General features: G+C 33.5%; 1 protein-coding gene across 5 annotated transcripts in view; it reads left to right on the forward strand.

The window, feature by feature from the left end:
• Positions 1-26579, forward strand: part of TBCK (TBC1 domain containing kinase) — a 237214-nt gene that overhangs the window by 106572 nt on the left and 104063 nt on the right. For all 5 annotated transcript variants that reach the window (XR_002522144.2, XM_009207317.4, XM_009207318.4 and 2 more), the window contains 3 exons: positions 10255-10291; positions 11277-11438; positions 22894-23069. Coding sequence is in view for 4 of the 5 variants with exons in the window: in XM_009207317.4 (XP_009205581.4) it covers positions 10255-10291; positions 11277-11438; positions 22894-23069 (375 nt within the window). In the remaining variant the exon portion in view is untranslated. The remainder of the gene's footprint in view (positions 1-10254; positions 10292-11276; positions 11439-22893; positions 23070-26579) is intronic.

Below are 26579 nucleotides of genomic sequence, written 5' to 3' on the forward strand. Positions count from 1 at the left end.
GTCGTGAATTGGTAATTTGAAAACTATTGATTCACTGAGTTACACAGATCTTCCAACTATGAAGCATTTCATTATATAATATTTTTTAAATCACAGCTATTAATATCACAATAGATCTCTTCCAAAAAGTGATTAAGTATTGGGAACCTACCGATTTCACAGTGGCAGATAATATATTTCCAAAATTTTAATCTTTGCCTAAAAGCTCTTATTTTTTCTTAAAGTAACTGTTTCACTTTGTACATTTAAAAAAATCATTGTCATTCTTTCAAATAAACATAGTATTTCTCGCAAAAACCATCAATGTTAGCTCACATATGATTACCCAAGTGCTTTACCTCTTTGTACTTCAGTAGATAGAACAAGTACTTTACACTTACTTCCATTTCATTTCACAAATTTTAAAAGAGATGTTTAATACATTTAATAATTTTTACTCCTTCACATGACCATTATTATAGTTTGGTGTCTGTGCCTTAAATTGTGGTAAGATACCAGCAGTTTTATCTACCAGTGGCTTTGCACCACTAGCACAAATATCAATCCAGTAAAAAGAGCAAATCATCTTACTATTATTATGAAAATAGCTTTGAATTGGTGGACCCCTGAAAGGTCTCAAGGACTGCCAGAGGCCTGTGACCAAGATTTAAGAAGGCTGGTATAGAGGTTAAGTACTCAGACACTTGTGCCAAATGCCCAGGGTTCTAAATTCTTGCTATTCCATATGCAAGTCACATAATCTTTTTTTAGTTTTAGTTTTGGTTTTTTACCTACAATCCTCTTACCATTGATGTACATTATAATAAATTCTACCTCATAATGGTGATTAAATTAGAGAATGCATATAAACTGTTCAACACAGCTCCAGGCACACTATAACTGTTAAGGGGTATTGTTCTTTAATTAATATTATAATTTGATCATGTTGCATTATTTATTTGATTATATTAATATGATTCATATTTAGAAGAACATTATATTACAAGCTATAATGGATATATTATTTTGCTACGTCAGTTAATGAATAATCTGTCAGAGGAGGTATGGTACTAATAACAATAAAGACTTGCATAGTTGTCTGAATTGATGAAGATTTTCTGCCACTTTGAATTTTAATCTTTTTAATTGCTTGATTTTTAAGGTACTTCTCTATCTCCCACAAAGTGCTACATAACATGTTTTATAGTTTTTCTTTTACTTAAAGTAAATTAGAATGAATTGTTTGAAATTTTTGAAAAGTTTTTTGTGGTAATCAATGAAATAATTGAAATGTATTCTGGAATTATAGCTAATCTTTCCCAAAAATGATAATGTAGATCTCAGAACCATTAAATTATCCAACTAATTTTCTTGTAAGTTTTCGGTGTATAGTTCTTTAGTTCAATATTGTAAGCCAACTAAGAATAAATAATAAAAGGTATGTTTATACAGTTAGTTATTTTTTATTTGTTTCTTTTTTTATTTAGGGAACTCATGACCTATAAAAGATGTAACTAATATAATTTTTGGTATATAGGGGAAAAAAATTAACCATTTACTTTTTGAGTCCAAGGGATCTTTTACGTTATTGTTCTATATTTAAGTCATTTTGTGAATAATTTGCAGAAGTGGAATAAAGCATAGTAAAAAAACTGTATTAAAATATTTAGTAAGAATTTAAATACAACAAACCCAAAATTTTATGTCATATATTCCTTATTTTGAAAGTATATATGTATATATGTGAAAATATATATGTGTATGTGTCCTTTGAATTTACTGTTCAGCTGTCACACATGAGCCTGAAGGATATCCATCATGTAAATACCGATTCCAGATTTCAAATCTGTCTGTCTCTCATAGGTTCTAGCTGATTTCTGGTTCTTCTTGCACTTGCATAGTTAAAACACAATCATCAAAATGAAACATTGACAGAGCTCATAACTTTGTTGAAGAACAGCTGTCTTTTATTCCATAATTTGAAAACATTTTCATTTTTAGATTTATGAACACAAATTAGAATAAATTTAATTTTTATTTCTATATCATTTATTTCTTCATAATTACATTGCAAACACATACACCTATAGCATTTATTTGCTTAAACTGTATCAAAAAACTTTTGGTGCACAAATATCATTAAAAAATCAAATATTACTTTCATATATCCTTTTAGCAAAGTAAAATGGCCCAGGTTTCTTGTTGCACAATATTGTGTGGTGAGGCCCTTAACTTTGAATGACTGACTGAATGAGAATTCTAGACTTATTTATTGTTTACTCTGATAGCTATGTTTGAGGAAATTCACCTAAGAGATTGTCATCTGAGCACTCACAATTTGCAGTATCACTTATATAACTAATTTTACCATTCGACTTGAGTTAAACTGTTGCTATCTTTTTGTATTCATCTTCTGATGAGTCCAGTAATTGTAAAACATTGTCCTCTGTTAAGAAACATTTTCCTCTTTTCTTCTTAATAACAAAGGTGGAAAATGAAAAATTCTCAATCTTTAGCTGTGTTCAATGAAAACGTAAAAAAACAACAAAAAATCTATTATGATGGTGTCTCTGTACATCTTTCATATATTCTTGAAAGATGGTGCAATACTACGGCTAGCACAAAAAGAAAAATGAAGAATGGCATAATAATGATGATTTAATACTGCACTATCCTTGTAGATGATTCCATCATTCTTCTGTTTTCTTATTAGTGTTTTTCAGCATAGTTGAGAATAATTAATTGATAATGATGTAATAATTCTTACTGATAAGTAAAATATTTTATACAGTGCCTAGGAGTCTATTCTTTTTACCTTCTGGTCATACCTTTCCTAGTAAAAAAAAAAAAAAAAAAAAAAGTGTGTCGTTTGTTATATGACTTAATGAGGTTACCTCAGAACTTTGGCTTGTTAAAATACTTTTCCATTACTGAAGATTCTGGGTGATCATTGTAACTCCTATATTTAAGTCTACTAAATGCCTATGCCAGATGTTCTAGATCCATTAACTAGTCTTCACAATCATCCTAAAGGTTCAAGGAGATAACTTTATCAGGTCACAAAGTGCAGATATTTACACATTCTTTTCTGGAATGTCTATATGTATGTTTCCCTAATGTACATATAGAGAATCATTGCAAAAGCATTAAATTCATGGTCAATATGTATTACAGTGAAGGCGTATAATAATTTAAATATGAAAATACTTCTGACTTAAGATAGACAATATAGCATGCTTATAAAGGATGTGGATTAAGAAAATCAATAGAAAGGGACTCCCCTTTGTAGTAGTAAAATGTAATTTTCTGCTTTTCAAAATCAAGAAAATTATCCCCCTGCCTTTGTTTTTCCTATTGATGGTTCTAAATTTGACATTACCAGACCACATGGAAGGATCTCATGAAATGCTAAATATCACTACTCTTGCTTGATATTGCTAGGGGGCAGTATTTACTTAGCTGACTGTGTAGAATAGCACTACACCAAATGAATTGTATGTAATTTCATGATCTGGAGAAAATACTTAGAGTATGTTTGATTTCTTTTCATTAGATTTTACTTTCTATTAAATTAGGAAATAGCTAATAATATCTCTAATATTAAATTGCTTTTCTTTTTAATTAAAACCTGCCTGGTATTCAAAATTATTGTATCTTGATGTCTTTTTTGTATCAGGCTATATTATGAAGCTGTGCCAATATCCTGAGCAATTAAGATGAAAATATCAAGATTTTAAAAGGGAGAAATATAGAAAGAAAAAATAATAGTCATTGCCATCTCACAGAGTACATTACTTATTTATTAATCTTAATTATCCTTAATTGGTAAGAGATAACTGGTTCTGGTAAGCCCCTAGGAGCTGTTACATGTTATATTAAAGATATTTATTCAAGTTGAACTAATTATTACTTTTCAAATATCATTAGAATAAACTTTGTTTTGCTTATTTTAAATAATTTTTTATAATTATTGTCAAAGTGTAGGTATATAACAAAATCTCAATTTTAATTTTTTAAATATATCCTGCTATTTAATATGAAGTATTTTTCCCCAGTATTAAACAAGGAAGGACTAACTCATTTTCTCATTATTTCATATTTGTTGAAAAACTTCTTAAGAAAGTATATAATCTCATGACTATTTGGATCCTTAATCACTTTCATTTATCTTCATTGTGTTTTTCATTCATTCTTTCAACAAATATTTGAATGATCCTTTCAACAAATACTTGTGTGCCTATTATGTGCCAGACATTTTTCTATGCCATGGATAATATGTCAGCAATAAAATAAGAGATAGACAAAAATCTCTGCCCTCATATTCTAGAGTAGATAGACAATAATGAAGATAAATATACTATATTGGTAGGTAGTGGTAAGTTCTAATTAAAATTAAAAAGCTAAAGCAGAGGTATGGATGTTATGTGCTCAGGTAAAGGAGAGATTGAGTTTTCGTTATTTATTTATTTCTGAGACAAGGTCTTGCTCTGTCACCCATGCTGGAGTGCAGTGGTATGGTTATAGCTCATTGCAGTCTCAACCTCCTGGGCTCAGGTAATCCTCCTCAGCCTCCCAAGTAGCTGGGACCATAGGCGTGTGCCACCATACCCATCTACTTTTTAAATTTTTTGTAGATATGACGTCTCCCTATGTTACCCAGGCTGGTCTTGAATTCTTGGGTCAAGCAGTCCTCCCGCTTTGACCTTCCAAAGTGCTGGGATTGTAGGAGTGAGCCACCTTGCCTGACCATGAATTTTGAAATAAGGTAGCCAAGAAAACCTCACAGAAAAGCTGACTTATGAATAAATGCTTTAAGAAAGTAAGGGAAAGAGCAATCCAAGCAGAAGCAGCAGCAGTTGCTACAGCCCTGATGTGGAAGCGTACCAGAGACGTGAAGGAGCAGCCAGCAGACTATTGTGACTAGAGCACAATGAACAAGAAGATAAGGCCAAATAGGTAATAGAGGGCCATATTACATAGTTTTATTGATCATCGTTAGGACTTCGGCTTTTATTGTTAGAGGTGGAAAGCCACTGATGCTTTTGAGCAGAGGAGTGATGTCTCATGTAAACATTTTAACAAGGTCATTCTGGCTGCTCTGCTGAGAGAAATCCAAGGATGGACAAGAATGGAATCTACGAAACTAGTCATGGACTATTCCAGTAATCTAGGCAAGAGATAGTGTTGACTTGAATCAAGATATTAGCAGTGGAAGTAGTGGGAAGTTTTCATATGCTGCATGTATTTTGAAGGTAGAGCCAGCAGGACTACTGGTGACAAATACACAGTGTGTGAGGAAGAGAGGAGTCACGTACCTGAGCAATTGAAAGGGTAGAGTTGCTTCTAACTGAGATTTGGAATACTATACTTGGAGGTATAAATTTTGAAGGAAGTCTCAGGAGCTAATTTTAGGATATGTATATCTGTTAGACATGCAAGTGGAGGTAACAGACGTTTGGATACAGAGTTTCAGAATTTGTAGGAGATGTTTAGGGATGGAGCTGTAAATATGAGGGCCCTCAAACTATACAGTTATTATTTGGACAAAAATAGAAAAGATATCTAAGAACTGAACCTGGGAGACTCCAGGTAGAGAGTCAGAGAGAGGAAGAGGAACCAACAAAGGAGATGGACAAGGAGCAGTCAGAAAGATAAGAACAAAACTAGGTGAGTACGGTGTTTTGGAAGCCAAGTGGAGGGAATAAAGTGTTCTGAATAAGTGAGAATAGTCAACTATGTCAAATCCTGCTGGTTGGTAAAGAAAGATTGCAACTGAGAATTGGCCATTAGATTTAATGACAGAAATTATTGATGACCAAGGTAAGAACAGTTTCAGTGGTGAGTTGGAGGCAAGAACTTGATTGGAGTGGGTTGAGAGAATATTTAATGAATATCTACTGCTCTTATTGTAAGCTCCCTACAGCCTGGAACTATGCTTTGTTCACTGCTATATTCTATCACCTAACATAGATCTGGCATGTATTCGGCACTTAGAAAATATTGAATTAATGAATAAATGAGTAAAATAACATTTACTCACAAGAATCCTATCATTCTCCTGCAGAGAATATGATAGGAAAGGCCATAAGCTACTGTAACTTTGCTGCCATTACCTTATACCAGAACTTGTATTGTTGCACTTAATAGTAAAGCATTTTAGGTATCTGTTCCTATGTCTGACTCTTCTGCCAGAGTGGGGTACATGGCATATAACCCAAAGCATTTCATATTGAATAAATGAACAAAAGCAAGCATGAATGAATGAAAGAGTGAATGAATATACCCAGAATTAAGTATAGTATACTATGTTGTGATAAGTAATTATAATATAAAAATGATTACTATAATTATATATAATACAACTATATTATACATGATACAAACCATAGTGGGATAGGTATCATAAAAAATATACAAAAAGTTTTCACAGAACAAATGGCATTTGAGGCAGTCTTGGAAAAATCTTGTAGCGCTTTGATTGATGGAAATGATCAAGAAAGAGCATTCAAAGAAGAAAATGCAAAATGCATCGTTAGGAAAGTAGTGTGTTCAGATCATAGTAAATCTGCCTTTGAGGGAAGTAGAACATGTGTAGGCAAGTGGGAAGGTGCAAAGAAATTTAGTCTGATGCCATTTCTTATTCTGATATTAATAATAATACTACTTTAAATTTGCAGGTTGTTACTGTTTCCAAAGCATTTTCACATATATTATTTCTACATCACACCATCTCTATGACATAGTTAAGACAGACACTAGTTTTTCCTGTTTCAAAAAATGAAGATCTGGGATTCACAGAGGTTAACTGACTTGACCAAGGCATGGTATCCAGTAATTGTCAGAGTCAAAACTCAGATGTATGTTTTCTGACTCCAAGTCCTTGGCTTTTTCACTAATTCACAGGGGCCTTAAATGCAGGAGTACAAAATTGTACTTAATTTGGTATGAAGTGGAAACGTATTGATGTGGTGGAGCAGGGGAATGATGTCATCACAATTGTGTATTTAGAAAAATCAATTTGGCTAAAGGAAATATTGGTCCAGGTAGAAACTGAACAATTATGAAACATTTGCAGTAGTCCATGAAAGAAAGAATGAGAATCAAAACAAGATTAGTTCAGTATGAATGGACAGAAGCAGAAGATTGAAGAGACCTTGTAAAAATAATATCTATCAGACTTCCTTTTATGCCTAAGATTTTTCTACCTAAGTGACTATAATAATGGTGTTGGTAGAAAAAAGAGGCAGTTTGGGGGTGACCATGAGTGTGGTTGGGTGCAGTTAAGTTACACTGAAACAATTTGATCCTTCCAAGGCTTGCTTTTAAGGTTGATGAAATGGGGCCAGAGAAGGTTGATTTTGGAGCATAATTTTGCTCCATTACTAAAGCAGTACTCTTCTGACTACTCTCCCTAATGCCTTGTTTATAACAGTTGTGGGTGTTTTTTGTTTTTTTGTTTGTTTGTTTTTGTTTGTTTGTTTTTTTCATTCTGGTTAGTGAGAAAATGAACTATTCTTGGCATTTTATGAGCTTGGCATTTTTTCCCTCTGATCATTTGAAGTGGTTTCTGCCCCACTTTGTTATATATATGTATACACTCAGATACTCAGATATATGTTTTCTGTGTGTGTACACACACACACACACACACACACACACACACACATATATATATATACGCTCACTCTCCAGTAATTAGCAAAGATTTGAGGGGAACCTTCAGCAGACTTCTGGAGCTTTTTCTATGCAACTGTCTCTCTGGCAGCATCTTCCAGGACACTTTCCTGAAGATTATATCCACCTTGGTCTCTCCAGATTTCCTACTCTGCATATTCAGCTCAGGACAACCACCAAGCTCTTTCTGGTTCTTCCTCCCTGTCAGTGGCCTGGAACTTTGCATGCAGTAAATTGGACAATTTTAGGGTTCATTTCATTTGTTTCTCCTCTCTCAGGTACCACTCTCTCTGCCTGATATGTAAGATGTACAAATTGTTGTTTTATATATTTGGTCTGACTTTTAGGTGTTTCAGTTCAGGAGGTAAATCTGGTTCCTGTTATGCCACCTTGGTCAGAAGCAGAATTCTTCCATAGATCTTAATGAAGCTAATTACAAAGACTAGTACGGGAGAAAGGCACTGTTAGCTAGTTGCTGAAATAATTTGAAGAAGATTTTTAATGACAATTAGCTTTCATCAGAAGGGGAGAAGGTAACGTTGATGTTGTGTCTTTAAAAGAGATGTTGAATAATAGCAATGAAACTAATTTTGCTGACTTTATTTTTTAATTTAAATTAAAATGAACAATTTATATTTTATTGTTTTCTACAACCCTTACTCATTACAGTGAAGTCATATACCTTTGTACTTTTTCCTTTTCCCATTTATGTTGTCCCTAGAAAAATGTATCTAAATGTCAACCTATAAAAAAATGGTGATATGGTGGAGATGAGTGGGTTTTATTTCACATGTAGTACTTAGATTTTAATAAACCATATACTTATAAAGTTCTTGACTGGCATCTTGATAGTATAAATAATTGAGTGAAATGCACAGACAATATACATCTTTACTCATAAATTCATAATTGCTAGATGCTGAAATAATATTTATTTAAACTAACCCTGTAGTTAGTAAAGAAGTCTTTAATAGCAGCCTGTATTAACTCACAAAGTGAAATAAAATTAGTGCTTTTTCAGGGTTTTTTTGTAAATTATTGTTGATTTTTGATACTTGCTATTGACAAAGGAGATTTTTACTCTACTTTTATAAATTAAGGAAGATTTGTCACTTCCAAAACCTTCTAAAATTTGAAAATGTGTATGTCTATATATATTTATATAGAACCATTTATACTATATATATAGCTATATATGTGTGTGTGTATGTATATATTTCTGGGTAGTAAACTTAGGAAAATAAATTTGTCAAACTATTATTAATAATGGTAATATTAGCTCTTATTACTTTTAGTCTGTTATGAAGCATCCTGTTAATTGAGAAAGTGGTAACAAAAAGCACACGCTTCTTAACACCTTTTATTGAGACATTGTGAACATTAAAAAATAAATACAGTTAAGAGTACCTCAATACTTATGAGGACTGTATTAGGGTTCTCTAGAGAAACAGAACCAATAGGAGATATATAAGTATAGATAAAGGAGATTTATTATGAGTAATTGGCTCACACATTTATGGAGGCTGAGATATCCCACAATATACTGTTTGCAAGCTGGACACCCAGGAAAGCCAGTGGTATAATTCAAAGTCCAGAGGCCTTTGTAATTCTGATTCCAAAGGCCTGAGAACCAGGAGGCTGGTGATACAAATCCTAGTCTAAAGGCAAGAGAAGATTAGATGAAATGTTCCGGTTCAAGCAGTGAGGTAGAAAAGAAGAGACACAGTCCTCCTTCCTCTACCTTTGTTTTGTTCAGTCTCTCAGTTGATTAGATGATACCTACTCACACTGGGGAGGACAGTTTACTGATCCACTGATTCAAATGCTGATTTCATCTGGAAACACCATCTCTCACACACACACACAAATAACATTTAACCAGATACCTAAGTATCCCCGATCCAGTCAATTAACTAACACAAGGATCTTTAAAATCTCAGAAATATTCTGTACAAACCTGAAAAGTAAAATATACCCTTGAAATTAGTATCCCAGTATTGCGTTTGGATTAGCCACAGTCTTGAGTTTATCCTTTGGTGAAATGAAGACATTCTGTGAATAATCTTTGGCAAAAGAATCATCTACATTTGTAATGTGGATAGTATCATTATATAATAGAGTATTTGTAATAACTGTAATTACCTATGTTAAAAGAAAAACCTTTGACAAATTGAATTTAACAGAGTTTAATTGAGGAAAGACCAATTCATAAATTGGCAGCCCCCAAGCCAGAAGAGGTTCAGACACTCCAGCATAGCCACATGGTGGAAGATTTATGGACAGAAAAAGAAAAGTGACCTACAGAAACAAAAGTGAGGTACAGAAACAGCCAGATTGGTGACAGCTCAGCATTTGCTACAGTCTTGTTTACACATCCAGTTAGATTATCGTTCACTTTGTATGGAGAAACCTTTAGGTCGAACTTAAAACATTTAAGGAGGCAGCTTTAGGATAAACTTAACACTACATTCTCTTTTTTTTAACCAATAAAGTAGACCGAAACATAGAACTTACATTACCATTTAGTTTATTGGTAATCATTCTAATTACCTCTTTTATTTCCTCTTTATCCATTCCCTGTACCCCTTTTTCCACTCATAGCTCTATGCCATCCCTTGGTTTCTCACCATGTTTACTCGTAAGTATCACTTCCCCTGGTTTTTTTGATATTGTATTAGCACAAGGACAGGCCAATGCCTCCCCGTATTTTATATTTGCAATAACATTGAGCAGATGTAGTAAGTCTTTTTATGTATTTCTAACATAATAGAGTTGGGTAGAAAAGAATTTCAATCGTTCTGATCCCTGAATATCAAAGTGAGAATTCTATAAAATAAAAACCTATTGTACATTTCGTGATATTTGTACAAACTCTGTCCCCCTTTGAAAAAGAAATTATCAACTGTAGTATTTACATAAAGCTTATAAGGGCAACTATTACAACCAAATCAGGCTTAATTTTCAGAGATTCTTCAATAACTTTTATTTTTTAAACTAGGATTCCTCTAGAAATTAAGCAGATTATGTGAATGTGTAATATTTTAATTTGCTATTAAATTAAATATTAATATAAATATTAATAAAGTGTACATCCTTACAAATAAAATATGCTTTACATGGTAACTGTAATAATATTTGAAGTAGATCTTTATGCACTGGCCTGGAAGATATACATAGTATTGTTAATAAGAAAAAGGCAGTTGCAAAAAATAGAAAGCTGCTCATAGGATTTTTGGTGGGAATTTATTAAAACAGTTGTTTAGATAATATAATAGATATGTCATTTTACTGTACCTAAAACAACACTAAAGTTCATCTAGATAAATAGATCTGTGAGAATAATATAACTGGAAAGTTCTGGGAAGACATATTATGAATGGTTAATAGAGTTAAAAATATTTTCTGTTTGGCCAGTCTGATTATCAATTTTTTAAGATGCCTTAGGAGGCTATAAATTTTCAAAGCCAAATAAACATTTCATTAAAAGAATTTGGTAGTATTAGCTCTTCAATAATAGTTTTGACCATAAGGTAATAATTATAGAACTAGTAAAGTAGGTTGTTATTGTTTTAATTGTTATTATTTTGGTTTTTTAATTTATTTATATTTTTATCATTTTACAGATGTGTTTCCACTACACAAAATTTTCCACCTCTGGGATACCTTACTACTTGGGAATTCCTCTTTTCCATTCTGTATTGGAGTAGCAATTCTTCAGCAGTTGCGGGACCGGCTTTTGGCTAATGGCTTTAATGAGTGCATTCTTCTCTTCTCCGATTTACCAGGTATAGATCTCAATAAATGGAACCATTAAATGAAATTTGACTATGAAATAATGACACATTCTTAAGCCATTCGCAAAAATAACCATCCAGGCCTTCAGCACCTCTTCTGTTTGGGCCTCATCATCCTCTCTGGATTCTCTCTCTCATATACTGCCTCTTCTGCTGACTCAGCATTGTAAATACAAATCTGGGTCATACCAGCTCACTGTGATTTACATCCATCTTGGTAATGCTACTAAATGGGTAAAAGGCCAGGAAGTGGGGGCAATATCATATTTGCTCTTTTGCTTAGGACAGGGGCTGTTTATCTTCAGTGATGGAGAGTATAGAAAGGCCACTTGGGAAGGTGTTTAAGAATCTATGTTTATACAAAGATACAATTCACATGAAACTTTGTTCCCTCCTGGTGCTGCTTGCTAACAATTTGACAGTGTGACAAAAGGAAATACTGCCCTCTTAGGAGGACAAATCAAACTCCAGGGAAATTCTATGCCATGCAATGCAGGAGAGTATGTTAAGCTATATAGAGTATTCACAAGTAAGGAACTTGTAAACCTAGGAGTTGAATGTTTAAATGTAGAAATAATGGATAACTATAAGCTTTGATGCTATGGTTAAAAAGATGAAATTAATGTCGTCACCTAGGATGTAACTAAATCTATATTTTTGCGGAAACTTCAATTTTTTAGGTGAAAAAATTCACATACTTTATTGACTGCATCTCTTCTGCTGTTCTCCATATTTTCAGGCAGGCCCAAGTTACTGTTGGTAATAAACTCACTTAAAATTATCCCAGAATCAAATTTACCTGAAAACTAAGTAAAAAACAAAAGGAAGGTCCCTTAAGATTATATCTTTATTAATTACTCTGAAGAAAAATAAGAAACCTACTGCCGAAACTCATTTTTATGTTTAATGGTTGATCTGTACTTGGTACTTTACTTTCAAAAAAAAAAAATTTTTTTTTTAAATTTTTTATTATTTGTGGGAAAATAATAAGAAAAATGCTTTGGATTTATTTAAAACTTTTTCTTCCCCCTTCCCTCAAAATTGAAGCTATTATCATCAGCTTTCTGACTTATCAAATTTTAATTAAAGTGAGTTATTTCTTATATGAATAAATAGTTTAGGTCATATTTTTTCTGGGAGATTCTTTATGAAAATCAAGTTATCCATTTTTTTTGTTTTGAACGGTAATAAATAAGCTAGTTTCGCAAACTAGGAATACTGTTTATTTTTTGCAGATGATTTATTGTCATTTCCAGCTTGCCAAAGTAAACATAGGATGATTGATTAGGATTAAAATACATTTTCTGGCCAGTTCTATATATATATATATATATATATATATATATATGGAATGCTGATTGTACATTTTCAAATTAAGCAAATTTATTGCCTTTCTAATTTGATGCATAAATGCTCCTGTTAAACATTGGTGAAGCATCTGTTTTTATACTTTATAGGGAGATTAGTGGCAACTCTGCTTGTCTATTAAAAAATCACATGCAACTGTGTATTTTACAGTCAACTGACATATTTCTATCTTAATTCCATAGGAAAAATTATGGCTGTATATCTTTAAAATTGCCTGCTTTGGGTTTACTTTACAGATGGTACAAGATTAGAATAAAGTTTCTCTATTAATTCAAAACTGAAAGGATTTACACAATATTCTTACTAATGATCATTCAAGAGATGTTACCTTGCTTGTTTTAGGCCTTAGAAAATGAAATTCTGGTAATTTTATCCTTTCTATTCACTATATCATAACATCTGTCAAACCTTATTAAGCACTCATTTTGTTCAGAGCATGCTATTCAAATAGGAATAAAATCTATTTAGTTGATGTAGTGTCAGCTGGTACAATTGGGTTTCTTTGCTTAATTTCTCTTACTGAAAATTCATCTTTCCATGAAATAATTAATTTGTTTTGTTTATAAATAGGTTATCCTACATGCAAAGACCCAAGATATTTCATCTTCTATTATTAAGTCTTCAATTCAGTCCCATCATCCCTGCTCCTAATATCTCAATGCGTTAATGATAGGTCCTATTAAAGCACTTAACTGGATGAACAGGAATGACATTTTCCACATATTTTCAAAGCTGCCTAGCTTATCTATGTCTTCTTCCTTCCCATTTACATTGCCACCTAATTCCTGAACAAAATATTATTTATTAGTAATAGTATAAACTTCAAATAAATAAGTTCAAATGTTCACAGTAGGCACAAATTTGATATTTTTAACTGATGAGCATTCTGTCTGTTAAAAGTATATATGAATAATTCTATTTTCATTTTATAGCAAGATACATAGTGAAATACAAGTTCAGTCATCCCCCAGTATCAATGGGGGATTGGTTTCAGGACCTCCCACAGATACTGTAATCCACAAATGCTGTAGTCCCTTTGCATGTAACCTGTGCACATCCACATTTATACTTCAGATCATCTCATGATAACTTTTAATGCCTAATACAATAGAAATGCTATGTAAATAGTTGTTATACTATATTGTTTAGGGAATAATGACAAGAAAAAAAGTCATGCTCAGTACAGACACAGACATTCATTTTTATTCCCCAAATATATTCAATGTGCAATTGGTTAAATCCATGGATGCAGAACCCACAGATATAGAGAGCGGACTATATAAGAAAATTTTTTATGTACTTAAAAGTTCTTCATCTGTTTAGATTGAATGTGTTCTGAGTGTATTTGGGGAAGTAGGACAAGAATCTGGTGACCTCTGAATTTATTTTCACACATATTTTATGTAGCATAGAATTTGAGAGGATTTATTTGGTCTCTTAAAACAATAAGGCTTTGAGTTTACTTGAAGTAAAACTTATTTTAGTCAGAGGTATAGTATAATTGTGAAGTTTTAGCTAAAAAACAAATGTTCATATTAATCTAAGCAGCAGATATATTTTCATGAAATGCTTAACCAAAGCAAAGAAAGCAGATATCAGTGTTGTGGTTCGATACCACCATCAGATGAGTGGACAGTTGACTGCTATAACTTTTCCATTATTCAGTACTTATCTTAATAAAGCAAAAGTGTTGCCAAGTAAATTTTGTTACAGTACATTTCTATCCAAAGTTTTTAAAGTATTTTAGAGATTTTTAAGTATATAAATGAGAAGCAATCTGGGTTTTCAGTCAATAGTTTTTTACTCTCATCTAGGGATAAATATAAATTAAATAGGGTTACTGTAATATTTATGTGTAATCTTTCCATTATAAACAGTGGCTTAGATTTTTGAAACTATAAGACTTAATCAAATATAAGCTTATTATAGCCAGTAGGCTGCTAATTTGTGACTCCTTTTTTAAATAGTTATCATGGTGATGAACACTGCAGAAAACAATAGGAGTTTAAAACAGGGAGTTAGGGAGTTTTTCTTAAGTAAATGATACTTAAGATAATATCTGAAATTATTTAAGTGATATTGAGGAGTGGGGAGTGGAAAGAGGAAAATCTTGTAGACAGAGGGAATAAAATGCTCAAAGGCCTCAGACAACTGAAGGACATTAGAGCACACAGGAAAGTGGAGAGGAGTGGCTGGAAAAGTGAATGGAGAGATAGACAAAGAAGGATCATGCAAGATCTTGTAGGCCACATTAAAGATTTTTTAAAATAATATTTGTTGAGATATTTTTTCAATATTTTTGAAGTAATGAAAAAAGTACTTAAAATAACATCAGGTACCAAAATATGAACACTATAATTGATATTAATATTTGCAGAGCTTTCTGATCTCTCTACATCAGGGTGATCTATCATGAGTGAAGCAAAGGATTCTTAACATACGTGCTTCTAATAGTTATCCATCATTTTTCCCCCTGTCTTATAGCCAGATATGGGATGGAGAAATGATTTGTGAAACAGTAGAGCAACTGTAGTACACAGTTGTTCAGTGAAGGTTTTGTACTGTCAAGCCTGTAATATTGATGCCACTTTACCTGAAACTGAGAATCAATTATTCCCATCTTCTGCTTGTAGCTACATGATCTTCATGCATGTCTTTTTTTTTTTTTTTTTTTTTTTTGAGATGGAGTCTCACTCTGTTGCCCAGGCATGATTTCGGCTCACTGCATGTCTATTTCTAAGTATACCTTGGAATTGCAAAAGGACAATCAAAATGAAAATTAAATTTGGAGATTTTAGCAGTAGTCCTTCTCTCCCCCATCTATCCATAAAAATTACATATAAACATTAAAATCTAGACGGCATATTAAAGTCTTGTGTGTTTAAAATTAGTTAAGGATAAGTAAGAAAGTGTTAATTTGTTTATATTGGTATGGTGTATAGTGACTGAAATAAAGCTTTATGAAAAATTATTTTTAAAACCTCCGGTTATGTCAGTCTTGTTTCTGGTGGAAATACTGCATTATTTTATAGAAAAGAGGAAAATTTAAAAACAGATATTACAGTTTATCACCTCCAAGCTAATAAATGATCATGAAAACAGCAGCCAGTAGCATGACTGATGAAGACTCTGAAATTATAACGTGATTCTAGGAAGCTAGAAGAATTCATATAACACTGACCTAATTGTTGCTCTTGAAGCACACAACTAATTTTGCAACATGTAAATACTTTATAAAGTTTAAAAGAAATGTTTCGTACATATTGAGAACTGTAATGAAAAATAATGTCAGAGGTGATCAGAATTTCTACTTATCTTGAAAATTTAGAGTAGATCTGAGTACTTATACATCTTAAACCTGGTCCCAAATTGTCAAGAATCTGACAGGAAGGCCTTTCTTTATAGCAGAGCTTCTTGTTTTATGGTTGATAAGGGTTTCTGTTTTGTGAAAGGGTTCTCGCTTTCTGAATTTTTGAGCAGTCCAAAAGTTATCTTATAGTTTAGATCAGTGTTATTAAGAGTATTTTGTTTCAGGATACCAATGATGGCATTAGGTTTGTATTTGTTTTACCATTGAATGTTTATATGTGCCTTAGGTTTGCAAAACAAAATATATAGAGCATTTTTCACTTTTGAAGTAGATTAAAAGTAATTAACCACAAAAACCTTTAAAAGTCAGAAACTGTTTAAAATATCCCTACATATACTACTGATAGATATTGCAATAAGAATGTAAGTACCAAAATGTATTAAATTTAAGAAAGATATTTAAGGCATCAAAAGAATATACCTTGAAATATTAAGAACCATCTGTGAGAAACCAACAGCCAGAATGAGGCTGAATGGGCAATAACTGAATGCATATTCCCCTTGAGAATTGAAACAAGACAAGTATGCCCACTCTCACCACTCCTATTCCACATTCTTAGCTACAACAATCAGGCAAGATAAAGAAATTAAAGGGATCTGAATAGGAAGAAGAGGAATCAAACTGTCTCTTTTCACAAATGATATAGTTTTGTGCCTGGAAATCCCCATAGCCTCTGCTCAAGAGCTCCTAGATTTGATGAAAACTTTAGCCAAGTTTTGGGATTAAAAAATCAATATATAAAAATCAGTAGCACTTCTGTACACTGTGTCCAAGGTGAGAACCCAATCAAGAACGCAATCTCACTTACAATAGCCAATAAAAAAAGTGCATTACCTAAGAGTACATCTGCCCAAAGGAGGTGAAAGATCTCTACAATGACAACTACAAAACACTGCTTAAAGAAATCATAGATGGCCAGGCACAGTGGCTCACACCTGTAATACCAGCACTTTGGGAGGCTGAGGTGGGCAGATCACAAGGTCAGGAGTTCGAGACCAGCCTGATCAATATGGTGAAACCCCATCTCTACTAAAAATACAAAATTAGCTGGGCGTGGTGGTGTGCGCCTGTAATCCCAGCTACTCAGGAGGCTGAGGCAAGAGAATAGCTTGAACCTGGGAGGCGGAGGTTTCAGTGAGCCAAGATCGCGCCACTGCACTCCAGCCTGGGCGACAGAGTGAGACTCCATCTCAGAAAAGAAAAAAAAAAAAAAAGAAATCGTAGATGATGCAAACAAATGGAAAAATATTCCATACTCATGGATCAGAAGAATCAATGTTGTTAAAATGGACATATTGCCCAAAGCAGTTTATAGATTCAGTGCTATTCCTATCAAACTACCAACAACATTTATCACAGAATTAGAAAAAAATATTCTAAAATGTATATGGTACCAAAAAAGATCCCGAATCAGTAAAGCAATCCTAAGCAAAAAGGACAAAGCTAGAGACATCACACTACCAAATTTCAAACTCTACTACAAGGATACAGTAAAGAGAACAGCATGATACTGGTACAAAAACAGACACATAGATCAATGGAATGGGTTAGAGAGTCCAGAATTTAGGCCACACACCTACAGCTATCTAATCTTCAACAAAGTTGACAAAAATAAGCAATGAGGAGGGGATTCCCTATTCAGTAAATGGCACTGGGATAGCTAGCAAGCCGTATGCGGAAGATTGAAACTGAAGCCCTTCCTTTCATCATATATGAAGATTAACTCGAGAGGGCATAAACATTTAAATATAAGACCACAGTAAGAATCCTAGAAGAAAACTGAGGAAACACCATTCTGGACCTGGGCCTTGGGAAAGTATTTATGACTAAGTCCTCAAGAGCAATTGCAACAAAAACAAAAATTGACAAATGGGACCTAATTAAGTTCTTTAAGCTTCTGCACAGCAAAAGAAACTGTCAACAGAGTAAACAGACAACCTACAGAATGGGAGAAAATATTTGCAAACTGTTTATTTGACAAAGGTCTACTATCCAGAGTCTAAAAACAACTTAAACCAACAAGGAAAAAACAAATGACCCCTTTAAAAATGTAAATAATACATGAACAGACACTTCTCAAAAGAAGACATCTGTGTAGCCAACAAGCATATGAAAAAATTGTTCAACATCACTAATCATTAGAGAAATGCAAATCGAAACCACAATGAGATACTATCTCATACCAGTCAGAATGGCTGTGATTGAAAAACCAACAAATAGCAGATGCTGATGATGTTGCAAAGAAAAGGGAACCCTTATACACTGCCTACAGGAATGTAAACTAGTTCAGCCACTGTCAAAAGCAGTCTGAAGATTTCTCAAAGAACTTAAAACAGAGCTTCTATTCAACCCAGCAATCCCATTACTAGGCATATACCCAAAGGATTATAAATCATTCTGCCAGAAGGACACATGCATGTGTATGTTCATCACAATACTGTTCAAAAATAGCAAAGACACAGAATCAACCTAAATGCACATCAATGGTGGACTGCATAAAGAAAATGTGATACATATACACCATGGAATACTACACAGTCATAATTAATCCACCAGTCACCAAGCCCTGCCCACATAAAAAACACAAACAAACAAACAAAAAACTTCCAATCTGATTTTTGGTGCTGTTCTTGTAAATATGTAGAATCAAAGATCACAAAATCTCTGAGGAAAGCTTCCAATTAAGATTCAAAACAGTACAAACTGAAAAAATAATATATTCAGAAAGATAACTATGAGAAAATTACGATGAAAAAACAGAACTTTTAAACATAACAATGAAAAATATTTTGCATTGAATATCTGGAAATTGATTTTTTTTTTTTTTGAAAGAGAGAGTCTTGCTCTGTAGCCAGGCTGGAGTACAGTGACATGATCACGGCTTACTGCAGTCTTCGCCTCTCAGGTTCAAGCAATTCTTGTGCCTCAGCCTCCTGAGTAGCTGGGATTACAGGTGAACTCCACAACATTTGGCTAATTTTTGTATTTTTGTTTAGTAGAGACAGGGTTTCACCATGTTGGCCAGACTGCCGTCAAACTCCTGGCCTCAAGTGATCCTCCTGCCTTGGCCTCCCAAAGTGCTAAGATTACAGGCATGAGCCACTGTGCGTGGCCTGGAAATTGAAATTGATATAGAAATGCAATGACGTTTGTGATGAAAATGTGAAATGATAAACTTTAGGAAATCTCACAGAGTATGGAACAAAAATACACATGGAAAGTAAGAATAAAAAGACAAAATTGTTAGAAATTAAATTCAGGAAGTTCAAGATTCTTCATTATAGAATAGAAGATTTAAAAAGAAACAAATTATCACAAACATCAAAAACATACTTTTTCTGTAACTCAGGGATCCACCAAATGCCCAGCACAATGAAGTATATGCTTAAGTATATCACCATGAAATTTCATAATACAGGGATCCTGAAAGTTAACAGAGATACAGAAAATCATGTACAAATAATCTTAAATCAGAATTTTATCGCACTTCTCAGCAGAAGACATTGGAGCTCTACGTTTAATAACCCTGAAGGAAAAAATTCAACCCTAGAATGCTCTACTTGGTCAAACTATCAGTCAAGGGCAGATTAATTATATTCTTTGAAGGTTTTTAAGTAGCTTACCTCCTGTGTACTCTTTCTTTGTAACTGCTGGATAATGTGTTTCATCAAAATGAGAAGTAAATATGAAAGAGTGGTAAATAATGTCTTACCCAAAAAGTTAGGAATCAAATATAGGGGAAAGCCTAAGAGAATTGGATAATGATAAAGAGAAGTTCCAGAACAATAGCTATTCAGTAAATTTCAGAAGCAATTCATAGCCATTAAAGTGAGAGAAGAGTAGGCTCAGGAAAGCTGTCTTTTCCATCTATCCTTGCCCAAATGGTTGTGTTTTATCATATTGAAAATAGTTCAGTATTTCTGAAAGATCTGATACTAATGGGTGCCAATGAAGCAATTAATAGGTTTAGAGAAGTTATTTTACCCAGAATTGCAAAATATCTCATGGAACTGTAATTCAAACCTGGGAAACCATAATCCATGTTTTATTCACAATGCACTGTCTCAATAATTACAATGCAAGGTTAAAAAACAGTAGTGCCATGTAATGAGAGATTACTTTGTAGGAGTAATTGTGCATTTTAATGTACAGTTCACAAAGTACTTTTGCATTATATTTTGATTATGATAATGTGCTTTGGAAGGATTTTAAGATGAGAGGTGACATGAGTCAAGTGAATGGAAAATGAGATATCTGTCAGAACTAACAATCAGGGTGGAATCAGGATGGATGCCAGTACATCGTCAAGATTCATTGTAAACCTTCTATGGTGTTGATGGGATGTCTTGGAAGCAGATACAAATGACTTTTCCAATGCCAGTGATTTAAGGACTGCACTACCCCCTTTGCTCTAGATCACTGACTCAACTTCAAACTTTTACTGGTGACAGATGTGTCAAATTGATTTGAGCCCTGCAAATACAAAATCTATGGACTGAAACCCTTTCCTTTGGAAATTAACCTGTGTTAAGTAGACAGACTTCAGATGGTTGAGTGTTTTCTCTCATTGGCTGCCAAATTTTTATCTTAACTACTTGAATGGAAAGTTTTCTAAAATAAATTGCTCAATCTCTTTCTTCTTAAGCAGGCTAGAGGAACCTGTCTTAAACTGATTTTTCTTCTAGTTTGTGTTTGTATTTTCTTTGTGAAATAACAAGTTGCTATTGTTATAGAGCTTCACTATATTATCCATTGCCCAAATAAACAGGCCCATGTCTCAAAGCTTGTTTCACCCTGTTTTATAGTTTTTATATTAGGAATAACATGTGAGGTGATGAAATCTGACCTCTTTTTGTAGCCATGGAAGTAATGAGCTGTGAAGTTGGCAAACATCACTAAGGAATGCCTAATTGAGTAACTGGTCTTATCAGACTCTCTGATCATATTCCAAATTTAAGTTAGTTAGGAAGTAACAAAAGATGCCTTATAACCTAATAGTAACTTCAGACTTCTACCCTTAGTAACATGCTTAACAAATCACTTAACTTCCTTTTGTCTTAGTTTCTTTATCTTTAGCAGAAATAGAGGATGGGAAGAATAATTACAATACCTGTCTTTAATAATCATTATAAGAATTAAATGGATTAAGTGAAAGTGTACAATACCTGTCACATAATAGATGGTCAGTGTTATCTTCTTTTCCCCTCTTCCAGATTTCTCCACCTTACCACAGCAGATAACTCTAAATGATTACTCATGCACTATCCACAGAATTTAGTTAATGCCTATTTCCTTTTCCCCTTGTAAGCCCTTCATTTCAAAAAGAGGGGAGAAAAAAAGAACTTACCACTTTGTGACATGTGATATATTTTTCTCCACTGCCTGCCTGAGCTGACACTTGGACTTTTACAGAGGAAATGACAATATATGCCATTTGCTACTTTTAGAAATATGGAAAGATAAAAACTCATCAATGCTAAATTCCTTTATCACAGTCAACTTCTTGAATTTCTCCTGCCTTTCTGTGATCTCTCCACTTTCACCATAGAGGACTGGCTAACTTCTCATCAGGACTGTTGGCCTCCTAAGGAGATACAGTGTCATCAAAAACCAAATGATACAGAGTTGTAGTAACCTTTCTATGTATATTACCTCTGCATTAAAGATGCTTAAATTTCAAACATGAGAAACAAAAGGAAATCTAATATGAAAGTGTTTCTATTTTATCTTTTAATCAAGTGCATTTAAATCTTGATGAAACTTTAAAACCTTTCTTCATTTAACTCAAGAAATTATTAAAGAATGGAGAAATGCTGGTTGGGCACAGTGGATGATGCCTGTAATCCTAAAACTCTGGGAGGCAAAGGCAGGTGAATTGCCTGAGGTCAGGAATTCAAGAACAGCCTGGGCAACATGGCGAAACCCCATGTCTACTAAAAATACAAAAAATTAGCCAAGCGTTGCGGCACAGGCCTGTAATTCCAGCTCCTAGGGAGGCTGAGGCACGAGAATTGCTTGAACCTGGGAGGCCAAGGTTGCAGTGAGCCATGATTGCGCCAGTGCACTCCAGCCTGGGAGACAGAACAAGACTATCTCAAAAACAGGAAAAAAAAAAGAGAGAGAGAAATGCTGAATTGAGATTCTGAAAATTTTTTTCTAATTATTTTATATCTTATTTAATGGCAGTAAAACTGTCAGTTCACTTTACTAGAATGCATTCTGAATCACTAATCAACATCTTCTATATCTTTTGTCTACCTGTTCCCAAATTGTACTCTCCCCCCACAACTTTCATTTTACATTGGAAAAGTGGAAACATTAATTCAAAATAAATTTGGCAGATTTTTAAATAAGGAGATATGTTATATTCTGTGGCATTTAAATAATGATACTCTGAAATATACAAACATATATATGTATGTATATGTAGATAATTCCAAGTAAAAGATACACATGAAAACATAAGTAGATACATTTACAAATATATGTAAGCAAATTATACCATCATTTCCATCAATCCAATATTTCCATCAATCCAGTCATAAATATGCTGATTAGTATCTACATTGTTTCTTTACTGATATTTTTTCTAATAACTTATCATCTTAGCCATATTTAGATATATTCACTTAGGAGAGATGCTGTGTGTTACTTTAAAAGAGCAATCTAAATTCTATACATTTGCTTTTTTAAAACATTTCTATCTAGAAATTGACATTGAACGCTGTGTGAGAGAATCTATCAACCTGTTTTGTTGGACTCCTAAAAGTGCTACTTACAGACAGCATGCTCAACCTCCAAAGCCAACTTCTGACAGCAGTGGAGTCAGAAGTTCGGCACCTTATTTCTCTGCTGAGTGTCCAGATCCTCCAAAGACAGATCTGGTATGTATTTGCGGATTTAGTTTGCAAAGTCTAAAAGGAGATGGATGTTAAAATTAATATACCCTAGTAGCATTATTGCTCTTAATGGTATCATTTATGTCCTTTTAATGTAGCTATTTTCTAACATGTGATTAGATTCATAGAAATATTCCAGAAAACCATTATATCTGTTTGGTTATAGCGTTAAGAAGATTGTTTTGATGTATTCCTCCAGGTAGCAAGTTTTGCTTTTTTTGTATGCATTTGTCATATCTGTTTATATATCAGTTGGTTATATAGTGAGAGATTACAGAAGCAAAGAAAGAATTAAAAAAAATAGAAAAAGAGTTGTTAATAGAGCAGGAACTTATTCTTAGTTGACAGAAGAAACAGCATTTTTAAAACTATGCCCATGTAGGTGTTTCAACATTATCATTATTATTAAACACAGTTTATAAATATGGTCAACAAAGCTTTCAGTTATAATAATTCATACATTTCAAATATTCTAATATTATCATAGTATCATAATTATTTCCATGAAATTGAATTTCAGTCAGTATGTATGTATTGCTTTTCAGATATGGCACTTTCTATGATTTTATTTATGTCCCCAAATATATGAGTGCATTCATTTGCACATATTTCCATCACAATCAAATTATATTAAGGTCACTTATAAACATGACCCTGCTTATGATTCAGTACAGAGCAGTTTCAATAATTATAATCTCTGCCTCTAGATATATAGATGATAGAGAGGGAAACAGCTAAATGATTATACATATGAAAGATTATAAGACATTTCTAAAATATCCTGAGAGAGAAAAGAATAAGAACCCACACTTATGAATAAATATTTGCATTATAGTTTTCCAAAAGTAGTAGTTTTCTTCTGCCTGCCCGGAAGAAAGTAAGTTCTCAAATACTAGAAATATTCAGCTGAAGATATTACCATGTAATAAATTTTAGTGGGAGAACTCATTTGTCAGTAAATGATAAATGTTGTTCTAGATCAGGGATACCCAACCCCCAGGCCACAGACTGGTACCGGTCACAGGAATCAGGCCACACAGCAGGAGATGAGTGGCAGGCAAGCCAGCAAAGGTTTATCTATATTTACGGCCACTCTCCATTACTCGCATTACCTCCTGAGTGCCGCTTCCTGTCAGATTAGCAGCAGCATTACAGTCTCATAGGAGCAGAAATCCTCTTGTGAACTGCACGTGTGAGGGAACTAGGTTGCACGTTCCTTATGAGAATATAATGCCTGATGATCTGTCACTATCTCCCATCACCCCCAGATGTGACCATCAAGTAGCAGAGAAACAAGCTCAGGGCTCCCACTGATTCTATATTATGAAAAGTCATGTAATTATTTCAGTATATATTACAATGTAATAATAATAGAAATAAGGTGCACAATAAATGTAATATGCCTGAATCATCCCAAAACCGTGTGCCACACCCTGGGTCCATGGAAAAATTGTCTTCCATGAAAACAGTCCCTGGTGCCAAAACAGTTGGGGACCACTGTTCTAGATGACCTGTAAGATAGCTTGAAACTCTGAAATTCAGCAATTCTGAATACAAACTTATTTAATAGTTTCTTTGTTTCAAATTTTGAATTGTATCCTCTTTGTAACAGAAAAACATTTGTTAAGAAGACTGACTTCTCCATTTTATTGCCTTTGTTCCTTTCACATATGAGTTGCTTTTATTTATGTGGGTTGATTTCTGAGCTCTCTATTCTTTTTCATTGATCTATTTGTCTGTTCTTTTGCCAGTACTACGCTGTTTTGATTTATAATTTGTCTTGAAGCTCAGAAGTGTCAGTCCTCCAACTCTGTTCCTTTTTAATACTGTGTTGGTTATTCTGAGTCTTTGTTTCCAAATAAACTTTAAAATTAGTTTGTTGATACCTACAAAATAACTTGCTGCTATTTTGATTGGGATTACATTGAATCTATGTATCAGTTTGGGAAGAACTCTTGACAATACAAGTTGATTATCTCTTTTCAAAGATGCTTGGGACCAAAAGTGCTTTTGGTCCCATTTTATTTGTTTTGATTTTGGAATATTTGCATTATACTTACTGATTGAGCATTCCTAATCCAAAAATACAAAATCCATAATGTTCCAATGAGCATTTCCTTTGACTGTCATCTTGGTATTCAGAATGTTTCTGATTTTGGAACATTTTGGATTATGGATTTTGAGACTAGAGATATTCAACGTTTATTGAGTCTTCCTATCCAGGAAATGGAATATTTTTTCGTTTATCTAGTTGTTGGATTTCTTTCATCAGATTTTTATAGTTTTTCTCATTTAGATTTTATATATATTTTGTTAGACTTATATCTAAGTATTTGATTTTGAGGAATGCTGTTGTAAATGGTATTTTTTTTTTTTTTTTTTTTTTTGAGACGGAGTCTCGCTCTGTTGCCCAGGTTGGAGTGCAGTGGCCAGATCTCAGCTCACTACAAGCTCCGGCCCCTGGTTTACGCTTGCATTCTCCGCCTCAGCCTCCCCGAGAAGGCTGGGACTACAGGCGCTCGCCACTCCCTCTCACCGGGGTTGGTTTTTTGTACTTCCTTTTAGTAGAGACGGGTTTCACCGGGTTAGCCAGGATGGTCTCGATCTCCTGACCTTGTGATTCGCCCGTCTCGGCCTCCCAAAGTGCTGGGATTACAGGCTTGAGCCACCGCGCCCGGCCGTAAATGGTATTTTTTATTTCAAATTCCGTTTGTACATTGCAGGTATACAGGAAAGCGTTTGACCTTTTTGTATTAACTTCGCGTCCTGCTACCTTGCTGTAGTTACTTATATTAGCTCCAGTTTTTTGCTCAGTTCCTTCAGATTTTCTACATATATGATCACATTATTTGAAAAATGGACAGTTTAATTTCTTCCTTGCCAATTAGTACACCTCTTATTTTCTTTGCTTGTGTTATTGCGTTAGATATGACATCTAATATAATGTTAAAAATAAATGGTGAGAGGACATCCTTGCCTTGTACCTGGTCTTAGCAGGAAAGCTTCTAGGGTCTCACCAGAAATTATTGTGTGAGCTGTAGGTTTTTGTAGATGTTTTTTGCAAGTTGAGTAAGTTCTCTTTTATTCCCAATTTGCTGAGAGATTTTTATCATGAATGCATGTTGGATTTTGTAGAATGCGTTTCCTGTATCTATTTATATGATCATGTGAATTTTCTTCTTCAGCTTGTTGGTGCAATGAATTACATTAATTAATTTTCATATGTTAAAACAGCCTTGCATGCCTGGGATAAATTCCACTTGTTCATGGTATATAATTTATTTTATACATCGTTGGATTTGACTTTGATAATATTTTGGTGAGGATTTTGGTATCTATGTTCATGAGAGATATTGTTTTCTTGTAATGTCTTTGTCTAGTTTTAGTATTTAGGGTAATACTGGCCTCATAGAATGAGTTAGGACATACTCATTTTGCTTCTGTCTTCTCAAAGAAATTGTAGATAGTTGGCATAATTTCTTCCTTCAGTCTTTA

The sequence above is a fragment of the Papio anubis genome, chromosome 3 (genome assembly GCF_008728515.1).
Source record: "Papio anubis isolate 15944 chromosome 3, Panubis1.0, whole genome shotgun sequence".
In the NCBI taxonomy this organism is placed as follows: Eukaryota; Metazoa; Chordata; class Mammalia; order Primates; family Cercopithecidae; genus Papio; species Papio anubis.